The sequence below is a fragment of the Cnephaeus nilssonii genome (genome assembly GCF_951640355.1).
Source record: "Cnephaeus nilssonii genome assembly, chromosome: 20".
NCBI lineage: Eukaryota > Metazoa > Chordata > Mammalia > Chiroptera > Vespertilionidae > Cnephaeus > Cnephaeus nilssonii.
This window is the reverse complement of record NC_137091.1, coordinates 5,647,749-5,675,119: the sequence shown is the minus strand read 5'-3', so window position 1 is coordinate 5,675,119 and position 27,371 is coordinate 5,647,749. Positions and strand designations below refer to the sequence as shown.

Below are 27,371 nucleotides of genomic sequence, written 5' to 3'. Positions count from 1 at the left end.
GTGCTACCTGTGCAGGAATTTACCGGGAGGCAACATGTATGTGTGTGTGTGTGTGTGTGTGTGTGTGTGTGAGAGAGAGAGAGAGAGAGAGAGAGAGGGAGAGAGAGAGAGAGAGGAGGGGGGCTTGTCCTGGGAGACTCTTTGGTTGCCTCCAGTTGAGAGGTGGCCCAGAAAGGGGACACACAGGGCCAGGGTCACGCAACCACGTGGCCCAGCGCTGCAGGCAGCAGGCAAGACTCAGCAGAGAGCTGGGAAGGCGGGCGCCGCGGGGGTGGAGGCGCTGGACAGGAGGGGCGTGGTCGGCGCGCGGTGGGCGGGGCTAGCCCGGGGCTGGGGTGCTGGGGTGCAGGGAGGCGTGGCGGGGCCCGTCGGGGTAGGGCTGAGTGCAGGAGCCTTGGGATCCTCCAGACGTGGCCCCAACCACGCAGAGGAGGAATCGGGGCGCCCCACCCCCCCGCCTGAGCTGCGCGCTCCAGGGCCCGGTGCCGGGAGAGGGCGGGCGCCGAGGGTCTCGCCGCAGGACTCAGACACCTGGCTCCTGAGCCCTTCGTCCGCCCCCGGGCGTAGGACGGGCTCCCCGGTTTCAAACCCCTGGAGGGTCCCAGGATCTAAATGGAAGGTAGGTAGCTGGAAAGGGGGCATCCGGAGGTGGGGGAGCTGCCTGGCGGGCTGTGACTTCAGAAGAAGAGGGGGCTTGGGGACACGGGCTCCGTGAGCCTTGGAGGTCCAGAGAGAGGCGGTGACCTGGGGGCGGGGCTTGTGTGTGTGTAGGGGGACCCCTGGGAGCGAAGTCCTGAGGCTCAGGCGCCCTGGGCATGAGGAGGCCAGGCTTCAGGGCCCAGCGGGGGCTCCTCTCTCCTCTCTCCCGGCCTCAGTTTCCCCATCTGACCCGCCTGCCTGTGAGTGGTGGGTGCCCTGAGAGTGCCTGGAGGAGTCCCTGCTGGCGTTTAAAGCAGCGAGAGCAGTGACGGTCCCTTAGGGAGAGGGCGATGCGGAGAGAAGCCGTCCCACCAGGGAGCTGGGGGGCTCCCCGCATAGGACCCAGCCAAGGGGACAGAGGGGGTTCAGGGAGGAATCAGAGCATTGGGCGCCCCGGGCCTCGAGGCAGGGGCTTCCAGGAGGAGCGGGGAGCTGTGAGGACACATGCCTTTGGCGGAGCGAGCGAGTGGGGTGAGGGCTGAGGGCCAAGCAATACGGGCTCACTCTGGGGTCAGGGGTGACCAGGAGAAAAGCAGTTTGGGGGGTAGGGGAGACCCGATTGGAAGGGCTGGAGTGGTCAGTCAGGACAGCAGACAGGGAGTCCTGCTGTGAAAGGGCCGGAGAAACAGGACTGGACGCGGAAGGGGCGAAGTTAGGGTCTGTTTGCAGGCCGGTGGCAGACGCTCTCCTAGAGAGAAGGGGTGAAGGGGACCGGGAGGGGACCTGGCTGCAGGAGGGGAGGGGACGCGCGATGGAGCCAGTGCCCCGGGGAGGCAGGTCCCCAGCTGAGGTCCGGAGCAGCCTCCCTCTCCTGTTCCCCAGGGTCCAGCAGCTGGGATTTCATCACTGAAGCAGATCAGCTGCCCAAGGCCCCAGGGACCCAGGCTGGCTGCGGTCCCGGGAAGGAGGGAGCAGCAGGGCCCAGGTTTGGGGTTGGGGGGTCTGAGTGGGCTGCCCCTCCCCTCGGCCCTGTTTCAGCGGGCAGTGCCCCTTCCTCTGGGTGGACGGGCCTCCCCTTCCCCGAGGAACAGCTATGGCAACTCCAAAGCGGTAGGACCCGAAGCAGAGAAGAAAAGGCACGGATGACACAGCTGGATCCAGCCTGAAGAGGGGAGGCCGGGCAGGTGGTAAAGGGCAGGAGGCGGGACTTTAGGGGCAGTTTTTATCGAACAGGTGATGAGCAGGGATCTGTTTTTTTTCCTCTCCCCATTTACAGTGGAGCAGGAGAACCTTAAGCTAGACCTAACGAGGAACGTCCTGAGCTTAGTGAGGACAGCAACAAGGCCAGGTCCTCCCTCCTGGACGTTTAAGATGAAACAGCCATGCCTGCTTGCAGACAGGGAGCTGGCCAATTGGTCCTTGGGGAATCTCCCTGCTCGGATGTTTCTGGAACAGGGCCTGGGCAGAGAGGGGACTTTCCAGCTGCTGGTAGGAGGGCAGAGTGACAAATTCGATGGCCTTGCCCTGCCTCCTTCCCTCCCGCCCCCCACCCCGTATGCACAGGGCCCTGCCATTGAAAGTTGGGCGTGTGTGGCTCGAGCGTCCGTCCGCTGCCCCAGACTGGGTGTGTTCAGGAAGGGCCTGCCTACCTGGCCCTGGTGGGTGAGCACGCCTGTGGGCGTGTCACAGGTCCCCTGGGGTCTCTCTGTGTGGGCCACGTGAATGCACGAGGCTTCCTGCCAGAACTGCCCGGCATTACCTCGTTCTACACAACTGGCTGGCCAACTCTGGCTTCCGGTGCATCCTTTTGGGGTTTCCCCGGCAGCTCTAGACCTGCCAGTCCTGTGTCACCCGGCCTGGCGGTTCCTGCTCAAGGCCTGCCCGAGCTGCTGGGCCCTGCCCCTACCCACGCCTGCTGAGCTGTGTGTGTGTGTGTGTGTGTGTTTGGTTAATCCTCACCCGAGGATATTTTTCCATTGGCTTTTTTAGAGAGTGGAGTGAAAGGGACGGGGATAGACAGAGAGAGAGAAACAGCCATGTGAGAGAGACACATCGATTGGTTGCCTTCTGCATGTGCCCCAACCAGGGCCGGGGATTGAGCCTGCAACTGAGGTACATGCCCTTGACCAGAATCGAACCCTGGACCCTTCAGTCCACAGGTTGACACTCTAGCCACTGAGCCAAACCGGCCAGGGCGAACCCACTGAGCTTTGATGAGGGAGCGGTGGTCCCGGCTCTTGGGACGCAGAGGAGAGAGCCGCTGTCCATTCTGGGGAGAGAAGCGGGCATCGTCCCGTGTCACGTTGTGAACTTCGCTAATTCCTGGCTGCCCGCGTGCCTCCAGGGGTTGGGTCGGAGGCAGAGCGCTGGCCCCATTTCTGGGCTGTTCCCCAGGGAGGGGGGGTCTGGGGGCTGGTGTTTCCACAGCTGAGGGCCGCTCCAGGGCCGAGCCTACACTCTTCCTGCCCCTCCTGTTCCCTGCTGTCCCTCTCTCCGCCCCCACCCTCTCCGCGCCTCTGCTCGGCCCGTGGCACGGGAGAGCAGGTTGGGGTCCCGGTTTGCTGTACCCCCTGCATGGGGGGTGCCCTGCATCCCCGCTGCCAGACACACAGGCAACCTCGCTGTCTCGGCCTCCTCACCCGGCGGGCACAGGCTTCTAGCTGGAGGTTTCTCCTTCCCCTACAGCAGCGGGCGTGTGCCGGCGGGCACAGACGGTCCCAGGCTTGCCCCTCCCCGGGTGGATTTCTGATTCATGACCATCCCCACCATGCTCTCAGGGCCCCGCCTGTGCCCAGCTGGCGATGCCAAGGTGTGCAAGCCCAGGCTTCGACGTGGGCCGGGAGGGAGCAAGGCACATAAACAGCCCACAGGCCCGCTGCCTGAGCGCCTGGGGATGTCCCTGATTTAGAAAGAGCCGGGCACCCTCCCCTTTGCCCGGGGCGCTGCCCTTTCGCTCTCGCTTTCACCAGCCCACGCCCCGGACCCCGCGCTCTCTGAGATTCTCTCCGCGGCTCGGGGGCCTCCCAGGCACGAATCTCTGAGAAATCGCTTCCGCTCAGTTCCCAGAGCCCAGAGCCGAGGGCTGAGCCCAGAGCAAGCCGGGGACAGAGGTGACGGCACGTGATGCTCCTGGCGAGGGCGGCGAGGCCCTGGGGCAGTGGGGAGATCTCAGTGCGCCCTGACACCACTTAGTTTGCACCCTGACTTTTGCTTCGCTGGGTTTGGGCTCTTTATAGCAGTGTTCTGGCTCTGCCTCTTGGGGGAGCAGAGGGTTACCTGCACAGGCGTGGGGTGGGGGGGACCCCAACTCTAAGGGAATTAAAGGCATGCTTCTGGAACCCAGCCTCCCTGTGCCTTAGTTTTGCCATCTGTAAAATGGGGCTGACCACAGCATCGACTCCAGAGTGGATGGAAGGGGTGAATGAATTCCCGCAGGAAACTGCCTACGATGTGCCTGGTCCATTGTAGGTGCTTAATGAGCGGCAGCCATTATTGAAGGGAGCGCTGCTGTGGCCGGAACCCAGCCAGCATGGAGGAGCCCTCTTGCGCGCCTCAGAGAGAATTAATTTCTGGATCCCTTGGGGGCCATTGCTCTTACTACTGGCTCAGATGAAGCATGGATCTGGGAGCTTGATTGAACTCCCACCTACTTCAAACCCTCTGCGGGAACTTTCTTGACTTCTGGGCCTCAGTTTGTGCATCTGTACAATGGGGACCTTGGATTGGGGAATGTCCGAGGGCAGAACCATGCGGGCTTGGCCTCGGGTGGGCTGACTGACCCCTCCACTGCCCCTGCCCCTGCCCCTGCCCTGCACGCCTGCCTGCTGACCCCCTCTCCTCCCCAGGCCGTGACACGTGCACGCAGGAAGCCTTCCAAGCCCAGAGGAGCCGGCTGGTGGGGCTGCTGGGCTCGGGGTCCCTGGAGGGCTTCGAGAGCGTCCTGGACCGGCTGCTGGCCTGGGAAGTGCTTTCTTGGGAGGACTACGAGGGCCTGCGCGTCCTGGGCCAGCCCCTCTCCCACTCGGCCAGGCGCCTCCTGGACACCGTGTGGAATAAAGGTGCTTGGGGCTGCGAGCAACTCTTGGCGGCCGTGCAGGAGGCGCGGGCCGACGGCCAGTCCCCCGCGCTGCGTGGCCACTGGGACCCCCACTCACCCCACCCGGCCCGGGACCTGCAGTGCCACCGGCCCGCCATCGTCCGGAGACTCTACGGCCACGTGGAGGGCGTGCTGGACCTGGCGCAGGCGCGGGGCTTCGTCAGCCCGTACGAATGTGATGAAATCAGGCTGCCCATCTTCACGTCATCCCAGCGGGTAAGGCGCTTCCTTCTTGCGTGATCGGCGTTCTCAGGAAGAGGCGCTGCCTGGTTACCAAGACTTCCTGGTCTCCGAGCAGCCAGTCCCGGGGTGAGACGTGGGCGGGGGTTCCCCTGAGGAGGGAGCCAGGCGGGTAGAAGTTGTTGCATTAAAAAAAAAAATGTTTTTGTTGATTTCAGAGAGGAAGGGAGAGAGAGAGAAACATCAGTGATGAGAGAGAATCATGGATCGGCTGCCCCCTGCACGCCCCCCACTGGGGACTGAGCCCTCCACCTGGGCCTGTGCCCGAGGGCAATTGAACTGTGACCTCTTGGTTCCTAGGTCGACACTCAACCACTGAGCCCCGCCGGCTGTCTGTTTTCAATGAACAGCTCAACAGATCATCACAATCCATTAAATCAAACCGGTATTTACTAATGAATATAAGCACACGAAGTCCCGATGTAGTTTAGATGCCACCTAGGGTTTCTGATGGGAAATGGTGTTGCATGATTTCATATGTGATGGTATGAACACAGAGGTTCGCTCCACCCCTGTGGCCGGCCTGTGACAGCGGCTGGTGGGCACCGCTCGCCGGACTCTGTGTGAGCCACGTCTTTGCTTTCATTACAGTTTTAGAACCTCACAGAGTGAGTCCCCAGACACTCCATTGTTTTGTTTTGAAAAACAGTCTCGAGCACAGACACAGTGGTGGGAGGGAAGGGCAGTGTGGCCTCCTTCGGGGATGAAGGCTCCCGGGAGCGGGGGTGGGGGTGGGGGAGCTCGGGGTCTCGGGGTCAGGGTCTGGTTTCACCTTCTCTGAGAGCCATAAGGGTCCTTCTGGGAAGTTGGGGGGCAAGGTTGCGAGTGAGCCCTGGACATACAGGGTTCCTTGCGCTGGAGGACCTGGTGGGGCCATGAGTCAGGGGCTGGATGTCCTTTTTTTTTTTAAAAAAAAATATTTTTATTGCTGAGAGTATTACAGATGCCCCTCATTTGCCCCACATTTTGCCCTCTTTGTCCCCCTCCACCTGGCTCCTGCCCCACCCCTGGCCTTTACCACACTATTGCCTGTGTCAGTGGGCTACATGTGTATGCATATAAGCTCTCTGGTTACCCTCTCCCACTCCCCTCTGAGATCTGTCCGTCTGTTCCATGCATCTGTCTCTGGACCTACTTTTGGGGGGTTAATCCTCACCTGAGGATATTTTTTCCATTGATTGATTGATAGAGAGAGAGAGAGAGAGAAACATCAATGGGAGAGAGACATGTTGGTTGGTTGCCTCCCACATGTGTCCTGACCAGAGCTGGGAATCGAACCCACAAGCCTTTGGTGAGCGGCCAACGCTCTAACCACTGAACCACACCGGCCAGGGCTGGACCTACTTTGTTTTTTTGGACCTATTTTGTTTGTCCGTTTATTTTATTTTAAAGTTATCCACGCTTTGAGACGCTGTCTGTGTTCAGTGAACAATTCGTTGTTGGAGAGGGGACCTGATTGGGTGTGCGCGTGGAAGCGTGCAACTCGCCGCCCAATGCCCATGCCCATGCCGCATGGCCTTCTTTAAAGCCGCCTTGCCGTTGGCTGCTTTCCTGGCCTTGCACGGTGCGGTGCGGGAGGAGACGCCTATGACGTCGCCGTGGTCAGGAGACCTCCCACACCCTTTCTGGAGAAAGAACGACTCTCGCTTCCCCCGCAGGCACGAAGGCTCCTGGATCTGGCCGCGGTGAAGGCCAACGGGCTGGCTGCCTTCCTTCTTCAGCACGTGCAGGAGCTGCCCGTCCCGCTGGCCCTGTCTGTGGAAGGTACATTCTGCTCTTCCCGGTCCCCCCGGCCCCGCAGAGGAGAGCAGGGCTGTGCAGAGGCGTGTTTAAGAGCAAAAGCTGCAGCGTGAGGGGCATCAGCTAGAACCCCACCTCCTGGCTGGGGGGCTCCCTAAGACGCAGTGTCCTTCCTCATCTTGAGGGTAACTCCTCCACTCTCACTGGGCTCTTGGGGGGATGATCAGGATCGATGTGAGTGATATTACTACTATAGTATTAGCTATTATTGTTATTATTATTACTAGTAGCCCATTTGCACGAAGATTCGTGCAATAGACCTTCATTCACCTGGCTGCCTGCACCAGTTTTCTGCCGGCACCGGGGACCCAGGCCTTGGCTGTGGCCACCGCCTTCTGCCTTCTTTCAGGGTAGGGGCTTGGCCCTGGGCGGTGGCCTTGGCTCGGCCGCACCCAGCATCCCTGCTACCGATCGCAGGAGCCGACCTCCAGTGGTTTCCTGTGATCCGTGCAGGCTGCCCACTGGTGCCCAAGGCCGGGAAAGCCTCGGGCGGCTTTCCCGGCGTTGGGCTTGGCCGCACCCAGCATCCCTGCTAAGGATCGCAGGAGCTGACCCCCTGGTCGTTGCCTGCGATCCGTGCAGGCTCCCCGCTGGTGCCCAAGGCCGGGAAAGCCTCCGCCCGAGGCTTTCCCGGCCTTGGGCTCCGCCACACCCCAACATCCCTGCAACGGTTTCCTGGTGGGCGTAGTTGGTGGGCGTGGCTTTGGCGTAGCGAAGGTGTGGTCAATTTGCATATTTGTCTATTATAAGGTAAGATTTTATTGATTTCAGAGAGGAATTGAGAGGGAGAGAGAGATGGAAACATCAATGATGAAAATCATTCACCGGCTGCTTCCTACACGCCCCCTACTGGGGACTGAGCCTGCAACCTGGGACCCTTCAGTCCACAGGCTGATGCTCTATCCACTGAGCCACACCAGCCAGGGCTATAGTGTTAGCTCTTATTATTTCCAGAATGGTCGCTGGAGCTACTGTGAATGGAGGGCTGACTACACGTACCCCTTACCAGCCAAGCCCTCGTGATGTGTGCCAAGGAGATATGGGCACATGTTGAGACGGGGCTGGTCTCTCTTTTAGTTTTGCATTTATTTTTCAATCGCAGTTGACAGACAATAGCGATGAGTTTCAGGTGTGCACTGCAGTGATTAGACATTCCTAGCCCTTATGTGGGGCTGGAACCTCTTGATCTCTGTAATTCAGCCACTCACCATCAGGAACCCGAGCACAAGTGGCTTTAGAGAAGGTGGCGGCTCTCGTGGCACAGGTCGCGGCCCCTCAGGCACCCTGCCCGGGCTGCGTTACAGGCTCCGTCCCCTGAGAAGCAGGTGTGGCTTCTCGCTTTGCAGTGTGGAACCTGGGGCGGGCGGTGCAGAGGAGGCGGGGGAGGGAGGTCTGGCTTTAGTGGGTCTCCACTCCCGTGTGTGTGTCGTTTTGGAAGTTTGCCGTGGGTCAGGCATGCTTCTAAACTCCATTTTATCTCGTTTCCTCCTGAAACGATCCTTCGAGATGCGGATTGTTCTCATGCTCACAGATGGGACTACTGAGGCCAGAGAAGGGGCTTGCCCAAGCTGAGGGGGGGCCAGGTTTCCAGGTCTCAAGCTCAGGTGTGTCTGACTTCAGAAATGGGGCTCCTCAGCCCGCACTCCTTCTGCTTCCCTTTAGAGAGATCCCGCGGAGCCGAGTGATTCCGCTGAGCTGGGTGGTGCAGGGACTCACCTCGGCTGCTTGGGGTTCGAATGCAGGTCCCCCCCCCCCCCACCTCCTCCTCCTTCTCCTCTTCCTCCTCTTTTTAATCCTCACCCGAGGCTATTTCCCCCATTGCTTTTTAGAGAGACAGGAGGGAGGAAAGAAGGGAGGGGGAGAGAAAGAGAGAAACATGGATGTGAGAGAGACCCATCGATTGATTGACTCCTGCATGACCCCAACCAGGGATCTAACTTGCAGCCCAGGTACATGCCCTTGACCAGGAATCGAACCCACGACCTCTTGGTGCTTGGGCCGACGCTCTAACCCCTGAGCCACACTGGCCAGGGCACAATGCAGGCCTTCTGACCCAGCCCAGTGCTCCTTCTCATCGGCCGCTCTCCCTGATGCCATTGGTAACGAGGGCACTGACTAAGGTCTTCTGAGCACTTGTTTCGTGTCGAGCGCTGAATGAAGGGCTGGACCTGAAGTATCTTAACGGATCCACGTAAAAACCCTAGGAGTTAGGGGCCATGGCCACCTCTCCCACTTCCCAGGGGAGTAAACCGAGGGCGAAGAAGCTGGGTGACCGTCCTCCTCAAAGTCCACGGCTTGTGGCTGAAGAGCCCGCTGTCTCCTGTCTCCCACATGTAACGCCACCTGTGAGGCCACCCTGCCCCACGCAGCCCTCCCTCCGCTCAGGTGCCCCGCGTCAGCCGCCTCCTCTGCCTTCCAGACGCCGCGTGTCAGAAGTACACGTCCAAGCTGCGGACCACGGTCTCGGCCCAGTCGCGCTTCCTCAGCTCCTACGACGGGGCGGAGAACCTGTGCCTGGAGGACATCTACACGGAGAATGTCCTGGAGCTGCGGACCGAGGTGGGCGCGGCTGGCGCCCCGCAGACCAGCCCTGCCCCCCTGGGCCTGGAGGCCCTCTTCAGCGCCGGGGCCCCCCTCAACGCCGACGCGGACACCGTGCTGGTGGTGGGCGAGGCGGGCAGCGGCAAGAGCACGCTCCTGCAGCGGCTGCACCTGCTGTGGGCGTCGGGGCGGGACTTCCAGGAGTTTCTCTTTGTCTTCCCCTTCAGCTGCCGGCAGCTGCAGCGCGTGGCCAGGCCCCTGTCCGTGCGCGCGCTGCTCTTTGAACACTGCTGCTGGCCTGACCTCGGCCAGCAGGAGGTCTTCCAGTTCCTCCTCGCCCACCCCGACCGCGTCCTCCTCACCTTTGACGGCTTTGACGAGTTCAGGTTCAGGTTCACGGACGGCGAGCGCCACTGCTCCCCGACCGACCCCACGTCTGTGCAGAATCTGCTCTTCAACCTCCTCCAGGGCAACCTGCTCAAGAACGCCCGTAAGCTGCTGACCAGCCGCCCGGACGCCGTGTCCGCCTTCCTGCGCAAGTACGTGCGTGCCGAGCTCCACCTCAGGGGCTTCTCGGAGGACGGCATCGAGCTGTACCTGCGGAAGCGCCACCGCGAACCGGGCGTGGCCGACCGCCTGGTCTGCCTGCTCAGAGCCACCACAGCCCTGCACGGCTTGTGCCACCTACCCGTCGTTGCCTGGATGGTGTCCAAATGCCACCAGGAGCTGCTGCTGCAGGGCGGGGGGTCCCCGCGGACCACCACGGACATGTACCTGCTGATCCTGCAGCATTTCCTGCTCCACGCCTCCCCACCGGACGCGGCCCCCCACGGCCCGGGGCCCGGCCTGCTCCGAGGCAGGCTCCCCACCCTCCTGCACCTGGGCCGCCTGGCTCTCTGGGGCCTGGGCGTGAGCTGCTACGTGTTCTCAGCCACGCAGCTCCAGGCGGCGCACGTGGACGGGGCGGACATTTCCCTGGGCTTCCTGGTGCACGCCAAAAGCGTGGCGCCCGGGGGCCCGCCGCCCCTGGAGTTCCTGCACATCACCTTCCAGTGCTTCTTTGCCGCCTTCTATCTGGTGCTCAGCGCCGACGTGAGGCCGTCCTCGCTCAGACACCTCTTCAATTGCCGCCCGACGGGCAGCTCGCCACTGGCCCGGCTGCTGCCCGCGCTGTGCGTGCAGGGCCCGCCGAGCGAGGAGGGCAGCGTGGAGGCTTGGCTGCAGCAGGCCGAGCCGCACAACCTCCAGATCACGGCCACCTTCCTGGCGGGGCTGCTGTCCAGGGAGCACCGGGGCCTGCTGGCCGAGTGCCAGGCGTCCGAGAAGGCCCTGCTGCGGCGCCAGGCCTGTGCCCGCCGGTGTCTGGCCCGCAGCCTCCGCAAGCACTTCTGCTCCATCCCGCCGGCCCTGCCGGGCGAGGCCAAGAGCATGCACGCCCTGCCCGGCTTCCTCTGGCTCGTCCGCAGCCTGTACGAGCTGCGGGAGGAGCGGCTGGCGCGCAAGGCTGTGCGGGGCCTCGACGTGGGCCACCTCAAGCTGACGTTCTGCAGCGTGGGCCCTGCCGAGTGCACCGCCCTGGCCTTCGTGCTGCGCCACCTCCGGCGGCCCGTGGCCCTGCAGCTGGACCACAACTCCGTGGGCGACGTCGGCGTGGAGCAGCTGCTGCCCTGCCTGGGCGTCTGCAAGGCTCTGTAGTGAGTGTCGCGGGCGATGCTGGTGGGTGAGGTGAGGATGGCGTCACCGTGCAGGTGCAGGTGCAGGTGTGGGGACACCTGTGGGGACCCAGGGGGTCAGGCCCAGGCCCAGCCTGCAGCCTCTCTGTACAGCCCGGCCGGGTCCCTTCCCCAGTCTGCGCCTTCGTTTAGTTTATTATTTTAAAATATATTTTATGGATTTCAGAGAGGAAGGGAGAGGGAAAGAGAGATGGAAACATCAATGATGAGAGAGAATCATGGATTGCATGCCCCTCACTGGGGATCAAGCCTGCAACCCAGGCATGTGTCCTAACAGGGAATAGAACTGTGACTCCTGGTTCATAGGTCGACGCCCAACCACTGAGCCACGCCGGCCGGGCCATTTTATTTTTTACTAGAGGCCCGGTGCATGAAATTCGTGCACAGAGGGGCGTTGTCCCTCAGCCCAGCCTGTACCCTCTCCAATCTGGGACCCCTCGAGGGCAGTCGGACATCCCTCTCACAATCCAGGACTGCTGGCTCCCAACTGCTTGCCTGCCTGCCTTCCTGATTGCCCCTAACCGCTTCTGCCTGCCAGCCTGATCACCCCCTAACCACTCTGCTGCCAGCCTGTTTGCCCCCAACTTCCCTCCTCTGCCGGCCTGGTTACCCCTAACTGCCCTCTCCTGCAGGGTTGATCACCTCCAACTGCCCTCCCTTGCAGGCTTGGTCCCTCTCAACTGCCCTCCCTTGTAGGCCGGGTGCCTCCCAACTGCCCTCTCCTGCTGGCCATCTTGTGGTGGCCATCTTGTGTCCACATGGGGGCAGGATCTTTGACCACATGGGGGCAGCTATATTGTGTGTTGCAGTGATGATTAATCTGCATATTACTCTTTTATTAGATAGGATAGAGGCCTGGTACAGGGGTGGGGGCCAGCTGGTTTGCCCTGAAGGGCGTCCCGGATCAGGTGGGGGTTCCCTTGGGGTGTGGGGCAGCCTGATCGAGGGGCCTGTGGTGGTTTGCAGGCGGGCCACGCCCCCTGGCAACCCAAGGGGAGGCCCTGGTATCTGGAATTTATTTTCCTTCTACAATTGAAACTTTGTAGCCTGGAGCGGAGCCAAGCCTGGGGCTCCCTCTGAGGCTGGCAGCCATTTGTGTTGGGGTTATAATTGAAACTTTGTAGCCTTAAGCGGGTGGGCCCGGCCAGGGTGTGCAGAAAGCTTTGCTTCCCCTGTTGCCGGCGGCAACCCTAGCCTGCTCTCTCAAGCTCCATTCTGCTGCCATTTGTTTGAATTTGTTTACCTTCTATAATTGAAACTTTGTAGCTTGAGTGGAGGCTTAGGCCTGGCCAGTGCAGGCAGAAAGCTTGGCTTCCTCTGTTACCTAGGAAACCTTGCTCTCTGTGGCTGTAGCCATCTTGGTTTTGGTTAATTTGCATGCTCGCTCTGATTGGATGGTGGGCGTGGCTTGTGGGCGTGTCGGAGGTGTGGTCAATTTGCATATTTGTCTATTATTAGATAGGATATTTATTTCAGGTGCACAGCCTAGTGGTTAGACACTTATATAATTTACACATAATTAATTTACATATATTACACTATCCTATCTAATAAAAGAGTAGTATGCAAATTGACCATCACTCCAACACACAAGATGGCTGCCCCTATGTGGTCAAAGATGGCTGCCATCATGTGGACACAAGATGGCCACCACAAGATGGCCAGCAGGGGAGGGTAGTTGGGAGGGACCAGGCCTGCAAGGGAGGGCAGTTGGGGGCAATCAAGCCTACAGGGGACGGCAGTTAGGGGTGACCAGGCCAGCAGAGGAGGAAAGTTGGGGGTGACCGGACCTGTAGGGATGGGTAGTTAGGGGGGACCCAGGCCTGCAGGGGAGAGCAGTTAGGGGTGACCAGGCCTGCAGGGGAGGGCAGTTGGGGGTGACCAGGCCTGCAGGGGAGGGCAGTTGGGGGCAATCAGGCTGGAGGAGAGCAGTTAGGCATCAATCAGGCTGGCAGGGGAGTGGTTAGGGGATGATCAGGCTGGCAGGCAGAAGTGGTTAGGGGCAATCAGGAAGGCAGGCAGGTGAGCAGTTGGGAGCCTAAAGGTCCTGGATTGTGCGAGGGATATCCGATTGCCCATTTAGGCCTGATCCTACCAGTAGGATCAGGCCTAAACGGGTAGTCAGACATCCCTTGAGGGGTCCTAGATTGGAGAGGGTGCAGGCTGGACTGAGGGACACAACCCCTGTGCACAAATTTTGTGCACTGGGCCTCTAGTTTACATATAATTTGCATGTATTACATATCATTCCTGCTGGGCCTGGGCCTTCGTTTAAATCTATGACAACGATCACCCTAACTCACAGGACAGCCTGGTATGGGCACTGTGCCCCCCACTCCCCAGAGCAACCTCTGTGACCCACACAGCCACCCCGCTGTCCCAGGGACGTTCTTCTCCCCATCAGCCTACACCTGAGACTCAGAGACGTGAAGTGACTTGTCCGGGTTCACGTTGGGAATGGTGGAGCTGGGAGATCCAAGACCCCCCACCCCCACCCCCTGCAGTTACGAGTTCCCCTTCCCTCCTGGCAGCCTGTCTGTGGATGGCTCCAGAGGCCCCCTGACCACCTGGACGCCACTTGCAACCTTGTTCACTGTAGGTGCCTGTGTCAGGAACTGCTCAAATCAAGGGTGACTTGTGCCGCATCAGAAACTGTAAAATCCCGACAAGACGGGAATTCTGGGGCCCCAGAGAGACGTGGCTGTGGAACTCTGCCTGAGCTTTTTATATTCTACTAGAGGCCCGACGCACCAAATTCATGCAAGGGGCTCGGCCCTCGCAGCCCCTCGCAGTCCTGGCTTCGTCCGGAAGGTCGCCTGCTGTTCGGTCTAATTAGCATATTAGCTCTTTATTATATAGGATATATGTATATATCTATATATATTTTTATTGATTTCAGAGAGGAAGGGAGAGAGAGATAGAAACACCAATGATGAGAGAGAATCATTGATCGGCTGCCTCCTGCACGCCCCACATTGGCAATCGAGCCACAAACCAGGCCTGTGCCCCGACCAGGAATCAAACTGTGACCCCCTGGTTCAAAGGTCAATGCTCAACCACGGAGGCCCCCCCCCCCCCCCCAACTGGGCCGCCTGCGCTTTTGTTCCTCATGTAGGGCTGGCTCTGGACGAGGCTTTGGCGTCACCCTCTCTGCCTTCGGTACCATCTGAGGGTGAGTTCCCCTGTGGAAGGTCACTGCCCTGGCACCGGGGGCCTCTCTCCCCATCTTGGGCCGGGTGAGCACGGAGGGTGTGCCCCTGTCTGGCGGCCAACATGATGCAGGCTCCCCGCCGCCCTTCCTGCCTTGGAAGGGGATGTCCTGCCCCCCCTATGTATAGCCTCTCAGAAAGCAGAAGTTGTGTCAACGCCAACCTCCACTCACGGCCTCCCAGGCGGCTTTACTGGGCCCCAATCAAGGGGCCACCTCTCCGGGAACACTTGAGGAGCCACACGTCCTCGGTGAAGCAGGAGACATCTTTCTCTTTCTTTTAAAAAAATATATTTTTATTGATTCAGAGAGGAAAGGAGAGGGAGAGAGAGAGAAACATCAATGATGAGAGAGAATCATGGATCAGCTGTCTCCTGCACGCCCCACACTGGGGATGGAGCCAGTAACCCCGGGCACGTGCCCTGACTAGGAATCGAACCCTGACCTCCTGGTTCATAGGTCGACGCTCAACTCCTGAGCCCCGCTGGCCGGACAGGAGACTTCTTTCTTTGTGGACCAAACACACAGGTCCCTGAGGGGTGACCCCCATCCCTTACATAGGGTCCGTGAGCCTCGGTTTATAAATGGGATATAGTAACATAACACATATCATACAGAGTTAATATGTCAATGTCATGTAATTAACCTACCTTGTCATATGAATCTATCAGGAGGAAAGAGAGGACACGCTTAAAGTGGGGATCAGAGGAGAGTTTGACACGGGGGACATTTTCAAAGGCAGCTGTTCGGAAGGGCAGGCCCCAGGGCAGTGGGATGGGGGTGAGGACATGGGTGGAGACAGGGGGTTGGCCTCCGCAGGCTGAGGGGCAGAGGGGGAGGAGTGACCACCTGGGGGGAGGGCAGGGAGGGCTGCCTGAGCGCAGCTGTGGTGGCAGCAACCTGGGAAGGTGGGGCCTGGGGAATACACCCTGACCCCATGCCTTCACCCCCAGGGAGCCCGAGCAGGGGGCGAAGGCGGGGGGGGGGGGGGCGGCGCTGCTGGTGTCCTCCCTGGGAATCGGCCCCGAGAGCCGGGCAGAGGGGGAGTGGGCCCAGCGGGTAAAGCGGGAATGGCCAGTGCACTCCTCCCATTCCCCCGGAAGGGGGGCTCCCGGATGTCTGCTGGGGAATCAATCGCTCGCCTGTCGGGGCTCTGTTACCTGGTGGAAACATAGATTGTGGGCCCGTCCCGATGGTTCCCACTCCAGGTCTGGGCGGGGGGCGGGGGGGGGACCCAGGAGTCTCTGTTGTAAACAAACATCCCAGTGACGCTGGTACGAGGGGTCCAGGGGCCACGCTGCGGACACTCGTGGTCGGTGCGAGCCGGCCGAGGTTCTGTGCGCAGTGACAGTCCTTGACCAGGCCCTGCTCTCACTCAGGGCATTGAGGTTGCAGGCCCTGTGGGGGAGGGGAGCAACCACAGGGATGCCCTGGGGCGTTTCCAGAGAGAGAGAGAGAGAGAGAGAGAGAGAGAGAGAGAGAGAGAGAGAGGCTCCTGCCTCCTTCCCACCCAGTGTCTCCATGCCGACCGAAACCTGGGCCTCGGGAACCTGTGCCAGTGCCCGTGGGTGGGCTTCCTCAGAGCCTGGCCCCGGCGCCAGCATGGCGGCTTCGGCGGTTCCGACCGGGACCCGCAGCGAGGAAGAGACTGAAACGAGCCTCGCACGTGGTTTCCCTGTTCCCGCGACACACTCTGCTCTGTCTTCTCTTCCCTTTAAAATGTGCTGCTCGTGACCCTCATCGTGGATTTCATGGCCCCCCCCCCCCCATGGGTCTGAACATCACCGCTCCTCCCTCCGTCCGTCCAGAGAAGAGAGGCCGGACGCCGTGCTGGGCAGCGTGGCCCTGGAGCCGCCGGCCGGGTGCAAAGCCTTCAGCGCTGAGCCACGTGGCACAGCGCCCGCCCCCCCCCCCCCCCCCCCCCCCGCCCTCAGTGTCCTTCCCTCCGCCGCGCTGGGGGCTCGTGGGGATTGAATGCGGGACTAGTAGGAAGTGCTGGACGGCCAGCGTGTGCGACCCGCCACACAGGCGGCTATCGTGATTACAGTGGCTTCCCCGTGGCCAGGTGCTCCCAGGGCTCTCGGTGTGTGCACTGTCTCTTTAAATCCTCACCTTACCTCTCGGTGTGTGCACTGTCTCTTTAAATCCTCACCTTACCTCTCGGTGTGTGCACTGTCTCTTTAAATCCTCGCCAGGGCTTCCCTTTCAGCCAGCAGCGAGTGAGCGGCCGCTGAGGGTCAGAACTTGCACGGAGGGACTCCAGAGCTGTGACCCTTTAAGTCAGGGCCCCCAAGTTTGTCTGGAGACGGAGAATCACGCCCACAGTTGTTAGAATACACAGATCCCGGGCCCCACTCCGCACGTCCGAATGGCCAGCGCCAGGGCTGGGCCGGGAGGCTGTGCTTCCGGGGAGCTTGCGGGTCTTGTGATGCGGTGAGCTCTGGAAACACTGACCGGAGAGGCGTGTCCGGGCCTGCCGCGGTGATGTCACGGGGGTGAAGGGGGGACAGCCTGCTCGCTGGTTTTCCAAAGGATGGGCCACTCTTGTCTAACTGGTCTCCCATCGGCTCAGCCAGCTGGTGGTACCCAGCCTGGCCCAGGGGCAGCCGGTCTTGTTCCTCTGCACCTTTGCCACGTACGGACCAGCTCCTTCCCACCTCGGAACCTTCGCTTTTGTTATTATTACCGGTGGCCCCGTGCACGAATTCCTGCATCTTGAAAGGAAATTAATTAGAAGGAATTAATTTTAGTATCGCTATTTGCCCTTTCTCTATAACAGAAGTGTCAACCAAATTCACAATCGACAATGACAGATCAAAACACACGCTTGCGATTGGTGCCAGCGAGAGCTTTATATGTGTCTCACATGCACAAGTCAATGTTGATTTTTAAATTGCCGGTGTGCATCATGTGTACTGGCTGGCCAGTCGGTCGGATGGTCAGACGGTCGGTCACTTAGCCTTTTATATATATAGATTATTATTGTTTTTCCACCTCGGGACCTTCTAGGAGGCCTCTATGACGGCTGTTTCCCTTGCCCACAGCTGAAAAGGGTGCCTCCCCCAAGGTCCATGACTCCCTGAGGAGCCCAGTGTTCTTTAGCAGGAGCGCTGGGTCCCCCGTTCCTGAGCCGTCCCCAACACTGTGCATGACATCAGCAGCTGACCAGGGGTGGGGGGGCCTGGCCTCCTGGGGTGCTCCATCTCAGCTGCATTTCCGAAGCACAGATGCTGGCGTTTGGGGGATGAGCGAACGTCCCTTTTGAGTCTTGTTCATTTCCCCCCTTTCCTGAGCTCCATTTTCAAGTTGATTTGCTTGGTGTTTTGCAGCCTGCGAGATAATAACCTCTCGGACCGCGGCGTCTGCACGCTCGCCGAGCACGCCCTGCGCTGTGAGGAGCTGCAGAAGCTGGCGTGAGTCGGGCTGGGCCTCGGGCTGGGCCAGGTTGCGGGAGCGGCTGTGAGCTGGGACGGGCTGGGCGGGCGTTTGCGTGGCTGAAGGGTGCAGGTGCCTCCCGTCCTGGGGGAACGGGCTGCCCTGGGTTTGGGGGGCGGTCGCTGTCCGCCGTGTCCGGTCTCCATGTCTCTCTTTCGAACTTTCCAGTTTATTCAACAACCAGCTGACGGACGGCTGTGCCCAGGCCCTGGCGCGGCTCCTGGAGCGCCGGCAGAACTTCCTGGCACTGAGGTGAGCCTGGCCTCCGGGTCCCGGGCGCCGGCTTCCCCCACAGCTCCATCCTCCCTGGCTCGGCCCCTGCTGGGTGCCTGACTCCTGCCGAATACAGAGGGAGGGGAGCAGGGTTTGGCTAATGCTGTGACCTCCCCAGCAAGCCCTGGACCTGCTGGGCTGAGGGCTGACCCGGGAGGAAGGGTGCGACTGTGAGTCACCCTCGCTCCCCTGGGAAACCACCTTTTAGGACCTCTGCCTCCTGTGGCTCCTGCCCGTGCCTGTCCCCCCCACCCCCCTGCCTCTCCTGTCCTTGTGCTGGTGGAGAAGGGAGTCTCACAAGCCATAGGCAGCCCCCAGCACGGATAGCAACACGCATCCTGCAGGCAGGGCAGGCGCCCAGCACGGATAGCAACACGCATCCCGCAGGCAGGGCAGGCGCCCAGCACGGATAGCAACACGCATCCCGCAGGCAGGGCAGGCGCCCAGCACGGATAGCAACACGCATCCCGCAGGCAGGTGCCCAAGGCGTCTGTCCAGGTCCCTCTGTCCGGGCTGCACTGTCCCCAGCAGACCCGGCCTCCCCGCCACACTCTCCCAGCCTCCTCTCCTTCCCCTCCAGGCTGGGGAATAACCGCATCACGGCGGCGGGGGCCCAGGTGCTGGCCCGGGGGCTCAGGGCCAACTCTTCGCTGCAATTCCTGGGGTAGGTTGGGTTCTGGGCTTGGGGCCCCTGGAGGGATGAGGGGCAGGGGAAGCTCCTGAGCCTGAAGGCCCCATGGGCAGCCGGGGCTCTGGTGGGAGGGCGAGGTGGGGAGCCAGTGGGCGGTCCTTGGCTGCCTGGCACTTGCTTTCCCCCAGTAAACAGGAAGTGGAGGATGGCAGGCTGGGGGAGGGCAGTGCCCGCAAGGTGGCAGGAAGTCCGGGTCCTTGCTTCTCACCTCTGTCTGTGCGTGGGAACCACGGGGGCTTTGAAGCAGCCGTGGCCAGGGCCCCTCCCCAGACCAGTTAAGGGAGCCCTCTAAGGGCAGCACCCCGGAATCAGTCATGTTCCAAAGCTCCCAGAGGAGGTGCTGACCTGGAAAGAGAAGGACGTGGGGGAGGCTGGCGGCTGGGCCAGGTCCTCAGAGCTCCTGTGCATGAGGGGCGGGGCTTCTGACATCCTGGGGGGTGGGGGGCGCAGCTCCACAGGCCCTGGGGCCCGGAGGGGAGCTTCTTGTGTGGGGGACGGGGCGACACCCCCAGCAGGTCCAGGCACTCGTGGGCACAGTTCCCAGGAAGCTGATCTGACCTAAATGTCATGAAAAACGTCACAACCATGGGGATTGCCACAGGGAGTGAGTTCCCCGTCCCCGAGGGTATGCGCGGGGTGGGCCCCTGCTGTCCTGTAAGTCTGACGGGAAGCAGCCGAAAAGTCAGAGGGAAAAGTTTGGCCATCCCTCCGGACAACGGAGGCAGGCCCGGCTGGCTGGAGCCAGGAGCCCCACTGAGGCCTTTCTGGGATGGGGGGGGCGGGTGCTGCCCTCGGGCGGGCCGTGGAGAGGGAGGAGCCGCTGGAGCTCACACGGCCTGTCTAGAGCACACGGCACGTCCTCCCTGACACTGTCCGTTGCCTCTGCTGACCTTTTCAGGCTCTGGGGCAATGAGGTGGGGGACACGGGGGCGCAGGCCTTGGCCGAAGCCCTGGGCGACCACCAGAGCTTGAGGTGGCTCAGGTAAGCCTCCGTGTCTGTCCCGCTGTCCGGGGAGCCAGCATGAGGTGGGGCCGGGGGGGGGGGGGGGGCGGCCAGGCCACTTCTGAAGGTCTCGGAACTTCATTTTGCCCCCTGTGTTAGGCAGTGGGAGCAGAGGGAGAGGCCATAGGGTTTGGAGTCAGGACACGGGTCTTTCTGGGTGACTTTGGCGAGGTCCCTTCTCCTCTCAAGGGTCTTGCTTCCCTGTCTGTAAGTTGAAGATCTTGGGGTGGACCAAACACTTTAAAACAAATTCTCACCAGAGGATATTTTTTCCATTGATTTCTAGAGAGAGAGAGTGGGAGGGAGGAACGAAGGGGGGAGAGAGAGAGGGAGAGAGAGAGAAACATTGACGTGAGAGAGAGACATCGATTGGTTGCCTGGGCTTGATGGGAAAGAATGCGATAATCGATTATTGATGTCTGGAATGGAGCAGAGCAGGAAGTGGGGCCGTGTGTGCCAGGCATCCTGGCTTAGCTTATCTGCGAGGCCCCTCCCTGCTCTGACCCATTCTTGTTCCCTGACCGCATCCAGCCTGGTGGGGAACCGCGTTGGCAGTGTGGGTGCCCAAGCCTTAGCCTCGATGCTGGAGAAGAACGTGGCACTGGAGGAACTCTGGTGAGTCTGGGGAGCCCCTGCTCTCGGGGGCAGATATCAGCCTCTCTTCGTCCCCTGGCCTCGTGGGGAAGCAGGGGTGTGGACGGGACAAAGGTGTATGGTTGAGTGATTGCTCGATTGCACTCACCTCTCAATGTCCTGGCGAATGAAGCTTACAGAGTCCGCATACAGGTGCTCGCCCCCTTTTTATAAAAAAAAATTAAATGTATTTTTATTGATTTCAGAGAGGGAGAGAGAGAGAAGCATCAGCGATGAGAGAGAACCATCAACCTGCTGCCTCCCATTCACCCATCTACTGGGGATTGAGCCTGCAACCTGGGAATGGAACTGTGACCTCCTGGTTCATAGGTCGATGCTCTACCACTGAGCCACACAGGCCGGGCGAGGTGCTCGATCTTCTTATTGAATTGCACGATCGGTTCGCTGGTTTGTTATGGCCTCCGTGTGGCCTCAGGGGGAGAGCACAGACTCCGGAATCGAGGGGCTGAGCTCCGAGGTCGGCTGTGAGCCGTGGCAGGTTCAGGAGCAGTCTCTGAGTCCGGTTTTTTGTTGTTTTTTTTCCAACTAGAAACACGTTTGTAAGAATTAAACGAGGCAGTGCCCGGAACGAGCGTAATAAGTGCCTCATAAACGTTCCCCTGTCACAGTGCCGGTGTGGCCACCGTGGCCGCCGCTGCTACGACCGCGTAGCTAATAGCGTCCCGTCACTTCAAAGCGGCCCGGAGCGCCGCGGCCATGAGAGGCGGGGCCGCCTGGCGGGCGGGTGGGGAAGCTGACAGATGAACCGTGAGTCACACAGGCATGACCGATCTGAGGTGGATTCCAGGTTTCCCATCCGTCAGCAGCCTCGTCTCCTTCTGACACGTCCTGGCGGCCCCACGTTCTAGCAGGCAGATGAGACGCGGATTCCTCAGGAAGCAGCAGGGACCGGGACCTCGGCGCAGCGCCACACAGTGGAGGTGGGGGTGGGCGGGCCTTGGCTGGCTCCGCCAAGGGACCATGGATTCTGTCCTGACTGGGTCTGGCCACCTGGAATGTCTTGGGGGCGGGGTTCCTCGCTGCCAGTGCGTCCGTTATGATTCCGTGGGCTGCAGGTGAGGCAAAGCCTCCCCTACGGTGGCTTCAACCGGGAGAGGATTCCGTTTCCCGGGTACAGGCATCCTGGAGGTAGGCGGCACGGGGCCGTGTGGTGGCCACAAGGCCAGCGGCGCTCGGGACTCTCTGTCCCATCACATCCTCGCTGTGGCTTCACCCTCACGGTCGGTTGCCTCATGACCCCAAGAGGGCTGTGGCACCTCCGACATTTCGTGTGTGTTCCAGGATGCAGTCTGCACATCCAGGGCGGGCCACGGCACGGGCCGGCTGGGCCTCTCCCCTTTAGAGAGCATTCCCAGGGGCCCATCGGCCTCGGCCCTGGGGATGTCTCTTGGCCGGCCATGGCTCCGTGGCTGAGCATCGACCTATGAACCAGGAAGTTAGGGTTCGATTCCCGATCAGGGCGCAGGCCTGGGTTGCCAGCTTGATCCCCAGTGTGGGGTGTGCAGGAGGCAGTCGATCCATGATTCTCTCTCTCTCTCCTTCTCCCTTCTTCTCTAAAATCAATAAAAATATATTTTAAAAAAAACAAGAAAAGAAAGAGGAAATGGATATTGAGTCCCTGGGACATGAGGGGACCTCTTATGTTGTGGAGAATTTGGGCATATTCTCTCCCCAAGATGTCCCTGGGATGGAGCCCCCACACCTGCCTTCTGTGCTCTTACTTTATTTGTAAGTGTGGATTTGGGGTGTTGGACTTTATTTGTAAGTGTGGAAGTGGGGGGACTCGGCTCCTCTCCATCGCCCTCCTCTCCGTGATGACTGTTCCCACCTCGACAGTTTTCTCTCCTCTTCTCCGCAGCCTGGAGGAGAACCAGCTCGGAGACGAAGGCGTCCGTTCTCTCGCCGAAGGACTCAGGAGAAATTCAAGCTTGAAAGTCCTCAAGTAAGGGGCCGGCAGGTCGTGAGCGGCGTGGGGAGGGGCAGGGGCCCCACCTGGCCACCTCCCAGCAGGTGGAACCAGCTGGTATTGCTGGGGGAGGGGTTCCCCAAAACGCAGGCAAGGATTGCGAGGCCAGGCGGGCCCAGCAAACCCTGGTGACAGAGCTGTGAAGTGAGGCGGGGAAGGAAGATAATCAGTGACAGTGTGTCCCCAAGTCTCGTATCACTGAGGCGTCTGGGGCTCCATCCGCGGGGGCCAGGCTGTGGGGTGTTGCCTGTCCTTCTTATGTTGGCGTGAGCATGCTCTGCAGGGACGCGGTCTTCCCAGCGAGCAGCCGTCGGAGCGGGAGGTGGGAGCTGAGGGAACACGGCTGGTTGCCGGCAGCAGGTGCCCCCGCCCCCGCCCCCCACCTCCAGGCCTCTCTGGCCCAGGTGAGAGGCCTCATGATGTCATGCCCAGGGCGTCTCTCGTGTTAGGCGGGCAGGCACGCTTGCTCTACTCGTGGGTGCGTGCATCCGTGCATGTGAGGACATGAGAAATGTCCGGGGCCCCGCTCGGTGCCGGGTGCTCTTTGAGGCACGGAGGGCATCCCCGGATGGCTCCTTTCGCCCGAGGAGGGGGCGTTTTCCCTGGCAAGTGAGGCCCCAGGGAAACAGCTGCCTTCGACGGGCAGACGCGGCTCCGGGAGGGCTGCTTTGCTGCCACATGCCTGCCACTCTGCCGATGCCTGCGTGTGTGTGTGTGTATGAGTGTGTGTGTGTGTGTGTGTGTGTGGAAGCTGTGCTCTCTCGCGGCCCCGGACTTGCCCATTCGGCCCCGAGGGAGGCCAGGCCGGGCAGCAGGGGCTGACCCCGCGGCCTTGGCATGGCTTACAATTCAGCGTCTCTACGTGATACCACCCCTCTGGTTTCCCATAGAGAGACGCCCACATCTTTCTTTTAACCAAACTGCCCAGCACTGGTTAAGAGTGTGGGCTGTGGGCCTGGTGCCTGGGTTTGGACCCGCTCTGCCAGCTCCCGCTGCTGCTCCTTGGACGAGGGCCCGGTCACACAGGCGTGAATGGGGATGGTGATCGGGCCCTCCCCTCGGGGTCTGAGCGGGAGAGGGTGGAGGTAACAGCGGGCACACAGTAGGATCGCCCGGGGCCTGTTATTACTCATAGCATGGCCTCGGCGTCCGTTTCTGAGAAGTTGCCGCCTTGGAGGAGGGTGTGGAGGGCAGGGGAGGAGGTGATTTGACCAGTGGAGCTATGTGAAGGGCAGGGTTATGAGAAGGGCAGGATGGGGAACCTGTACCTCTCCCCCCGCCGGCCCTGACAGCCTGACATGTCCCTTCCCATCCCCAACCTCGCGTGTTCTCTGTGCCGCCCAAGACCCCTGAGATGAATGTCCTTGTTCATTGATTCTTTTTGTTTTTTTAATCCTCACCCGAGGATAATGTTCCATTGATTTTTAGGGAGAGTGGAAGAGAGAGGGAAAGACAGAGAGAAACATCAATGTGAGAGAGACACATTGATTGGTTGCCTCCTGCACGCATCCCGATCAGGGCCCGGTCCCGGGAGGAGCCTGCAACCAAGGTACCTGCCCTTGACCGGAATCGAACCCGGGACCTTCGGTTCTCAGGCTGACGCTCTATCCACTGAGCCAAACTGGCTAGGGCCACTGATTCTTTTCCATCCATTAAGTACGGTGCCACGTGGTTTAGAGCAAACCGTTCTTTAAGTCTGATCCTTGGTGAGGTGGACACTCCTTGAGGTCCATGTTAGAGGTGAGGAAGGCGGGGCTCACGTGCTGGAGATCAGAGGGAAGTGGTGGGAGTTGGACCGGGACCCCGGAAGTCTGGCACTAAGATGCTCGTACGTAACCACCGTGCGTAGCACCTTCCCGAGGGCGTAGCCCGAGTCAGATAAGCAAACCTGGTGCGCGGGAGAGAGAGCCGTGATCTCACCGTGGGCACTGCGCCTCTGTGAGGCGCTCACTGCGAACCTTAGCAGGAGAGGGGCGAGAAGAGGGGCGGCGGGCGGCCGTAGCAGCCGGCCAACTCCCACCGCCTCCCGTGACGGGACAGGCCCGCGGGGACAACCGCGCACCCTGGAAGCTCACGGCTGCCTCTTCCTCCGCAGGCTGTCCAACAACCGCGTCACCTACCGAGGGGCGGAAGCCCTCCTGCAGGCCCTTGAAAGGAACGGCACCGTCAGGGAAGTCTGGTAAGGGCCCTGGGCACGCCTCTCTACCTCTCCGAGCCTCGGTTTTCCAATCTGTAAAATGGGGCGAGGGGAGAGAGGAGCTTGAGACTTTCTGAGGTCTCACATTCGGTGGCGCTCTGCGTGTGGTGGATGTAGTTCTGTGTCTGGGAGAGACGCCTTCCCATCTCTGAGGAGGGACCCATTTTTTAATTTCAAAATCATGAGTATTTATTTGGAACAGCTGTGCTGTAGGCAGGAGTGTGGGAAGAGTAACAGAGGAGTCAGGCGGGTGTGGCTCAGTGGTTGAGCATCTACCTATGAACCAGGAGGTCAGGGTTCAATTCCCGGTTAGTCCCATGCCTGGGTTGCAGCCTCAATCCCCAGTGGGGAGCATGTAGGAGGCAACTGACCAATGATCCTCTCTCATCACTGACGTTTCTGTCTCTTCTCTTCTCTCTTCCTCTCTGAAATCAATAAAAACATACATTTTTTAAAAAGTGCATGGGGTACACTGACTGTGACAGCTTAGCGCAGCCCGCCTTAACCATGCTCAGGGCGCTTCCGTTAGCCTCCAGGTGAGCACGCTCTTCTAAATGAAATACACTTTTTAAAAAGCTGGTAACTCTCGCTCCCCGGGAGGGAAGTCTGCTGGTTTCGCCCCGTGTCGGCCGGGGCAGCTCACGCGTCCCTGGGCGTGATGGCACGGGGCTCGGGGACTGCTGAGAGTCCCCGCTGGACCCGGCCGGCGGCCACTCTTTGTAAGGCAGCAGCAGATCTGTCCAGAGCGCAGTGAGCATGTCCCCAGCCCCGCCTTCCCCCCCTGCACCAACAGGAAGCAAATCGCATCAGAACCCTTAAAATATCAGCCTGACGCTGGCCTGCTCGCCCCGGACACAGAGCGTGACATTCCTGAGGGCTGTGCAATGACTTAAAAGAAAAACAATCAACAACCCTCCTTGCGTGTGCCCAGGCCCCGCAGACCTCACGGGGCCCGGGGTGACACAGTCGGACAGAGACACGCTCTCCATCACTGGCCGCTTTGAGAATCGTTATTTTTAGCTTCGCCATTTGATATCTCCAGTGGCTGCCGCCTTGACCTGGGTTTCGAGGGAGGGGAGAGTCCGCTACAGAGAGAGCAGGGCCGCGAGCTCCCGGGGAGGAGGCGGGTGAAGGACCGCAGGCCTGGGGCCTGGGGCGGGCAGCGGGCGAGGCGGGCGGGAGTCAGCAGGGCCAGCGGGTGGGGTCCGCCTTCCGCTACTGTTTCATTCTGGGCACTTTCACCGGGGTTCAGAGGCACCTACCATCTTTTTTTAAAAATTTTTTTTATTGGTTTCAGAGAGGAAGGGAGAGGGAAAGAGAGAGATAGAAACACCACTGATGAGTGAGAATCATGGATCAGTTGCCTCCTGCATGCCCCACACTGGGGATCAAGCTCACAACCCGGGCATATGCCCTGACCGGGAATTGAACCTGGGACCCTTCAGTCCACAGGCCGACGTTCTATCCACTGAGCCACACCAGCTAGGCCCTACCAGCTTATTTATTTATTTATTTTTTTGAGAAAACCTGAAGTATAGATATGTTTGTTTTGTTAGTCCTCACCTGAGGATATTTTCCCCATTGGTTTTTAGAGAGTGGAAGAGAGGGGGAGAGACAGAGAGAAACATCGATGGGAGAGAGACACATCGATTGGTTGCCTCCCACACACGCCCCAACCGGGGCTGGGGATCGAGCCTGCCACCGAGGTGCCGGCCCCTAACCGGAATCGAACCCAGAGCCTTCCGGTCCTCGGGCTGGCACTCCAACCACGGAGCCACACCAGCCAGGGCTGAAGTACAGATTTTTATGGGGGACTCTCCTAGTTTTGAAATACAGACCCCCCCCCCCCCCCCCCACCACCACGGTTTGACATGATTTTTTCGACTTCACGTTGGCGCAAACACGACAGGCGTTGAGTGGAAGCCACGCTCTGAATGTGGTCTCCCGGGCCGGCTGTGGCAGTGGGAAGAGGGTGCCCGCCGGGCGGCTGATGTAAGGGGGGCCGCAGCGGGGCCCAGGGACAGGCCATGGCTTTAGGGGGTTCCGTCCTCACTCCGCCCTCTCTTTGCTTCATCCCCTGAAGGCTCCGCGGAAACGCCTTCTCTCCGGAGGAAATGGAGACGCTGGGCCGCAAGGACGCCAGGCTCCTGCTGTGATGTCTCCGGGCGATCCCCTCGGTGTGTGAGAGCAGCGGGGCCGCCCGCCCGCCCGTCCAGACGGAGCCCTGCCCTGCCCAGGCAGCTCAGCAGCGGCCTTTGCTCGGGCCGAGGAGGGGCAGCAGTGCCTCAGCGTGGACGTCTCCAAGGCCCGCGTGGGCCGCCGAGTTCTTCCCACGCTTCACGCTGCCGAGAGGAGCAGCCCCTCAGGGGGCCACGGAGGCTACTGGGAGCCTATTGGCATGGGACCTGGGTCCCCGTGGGAAGCCCCTTTCCACGCCTCTCACAAGGGGGGGGCGGGGGCGGGGGCGTTCAGGGAGAAACTCTTTTTTTTTGGTATATGTTTTTATTTATTTTTTAAAATATATTTTATTGATTTTTTACTGAGAGGAAGGGAGAGGGAGAGAGAGTTAGAAACATCGTTAAGAGAGAAACATTGATCAGCTGCCTCCTGCACACCCCTTCCTGGGGCTGTGCCCGCAACCAAGGTACATGCCCTTGACTGGAATCGAACCCAGGACCCTTCAGTCCGCAGGCCGACGCTCTATCCACTGAGACAAACCGGCCAGGGCGGTATATGTTTTTATTGATTTCAGAGGAAGAAAGAGGGAGAGAGAAACATCAATGATGAGAGAGAATCATGGATCAGCTGCCTCCTGCACGCCCCACACTTTATTTGTAAGTGTGGATTTGTAAGTGGGGGGCGCTTTGGTGAGAGATAGAAACATCAATGATGAGT

General features: G+C 60.3%; 1 protein-coding gene across 1 annotated transcript; it reads left to right on the top strand.

Moving 5' to 3' along the window:
* Positions 1-494: 494 nt before the first annotated feature.
* NOD2 (nucleotide binding oligomerization domain containing 2) lies at positions 495-26,757 on the top strand. Its single transcript, XM_079799607.1, has 12 exons — positions 495-619; positions 4,485-4,951; positions 6,634-6,739; positions 9,195-11,010; positions 17,587-17,670; positions 17,861-17,944; positions 18,546-18,629; positions 19,555-19,638; positions 20,191-20,274; positions 22,172-22,255; positions 24,375-24,458; positions 26,560-26,757. The coding sequence occupies exons 1-12, from the start codon at positions 613-615 to the stop codon at positions 26,630-26,632; spliced, it is 3,057 nt and encodes a 1,018-aa protein (XP_079655733.1). The 5' UTR covers positions 495-612; the 3' UTR covers positions 26,633-26,757.
* The last annotated feature ends 614 nt before the right edge of the window (positions 26,758-27,371 follow it).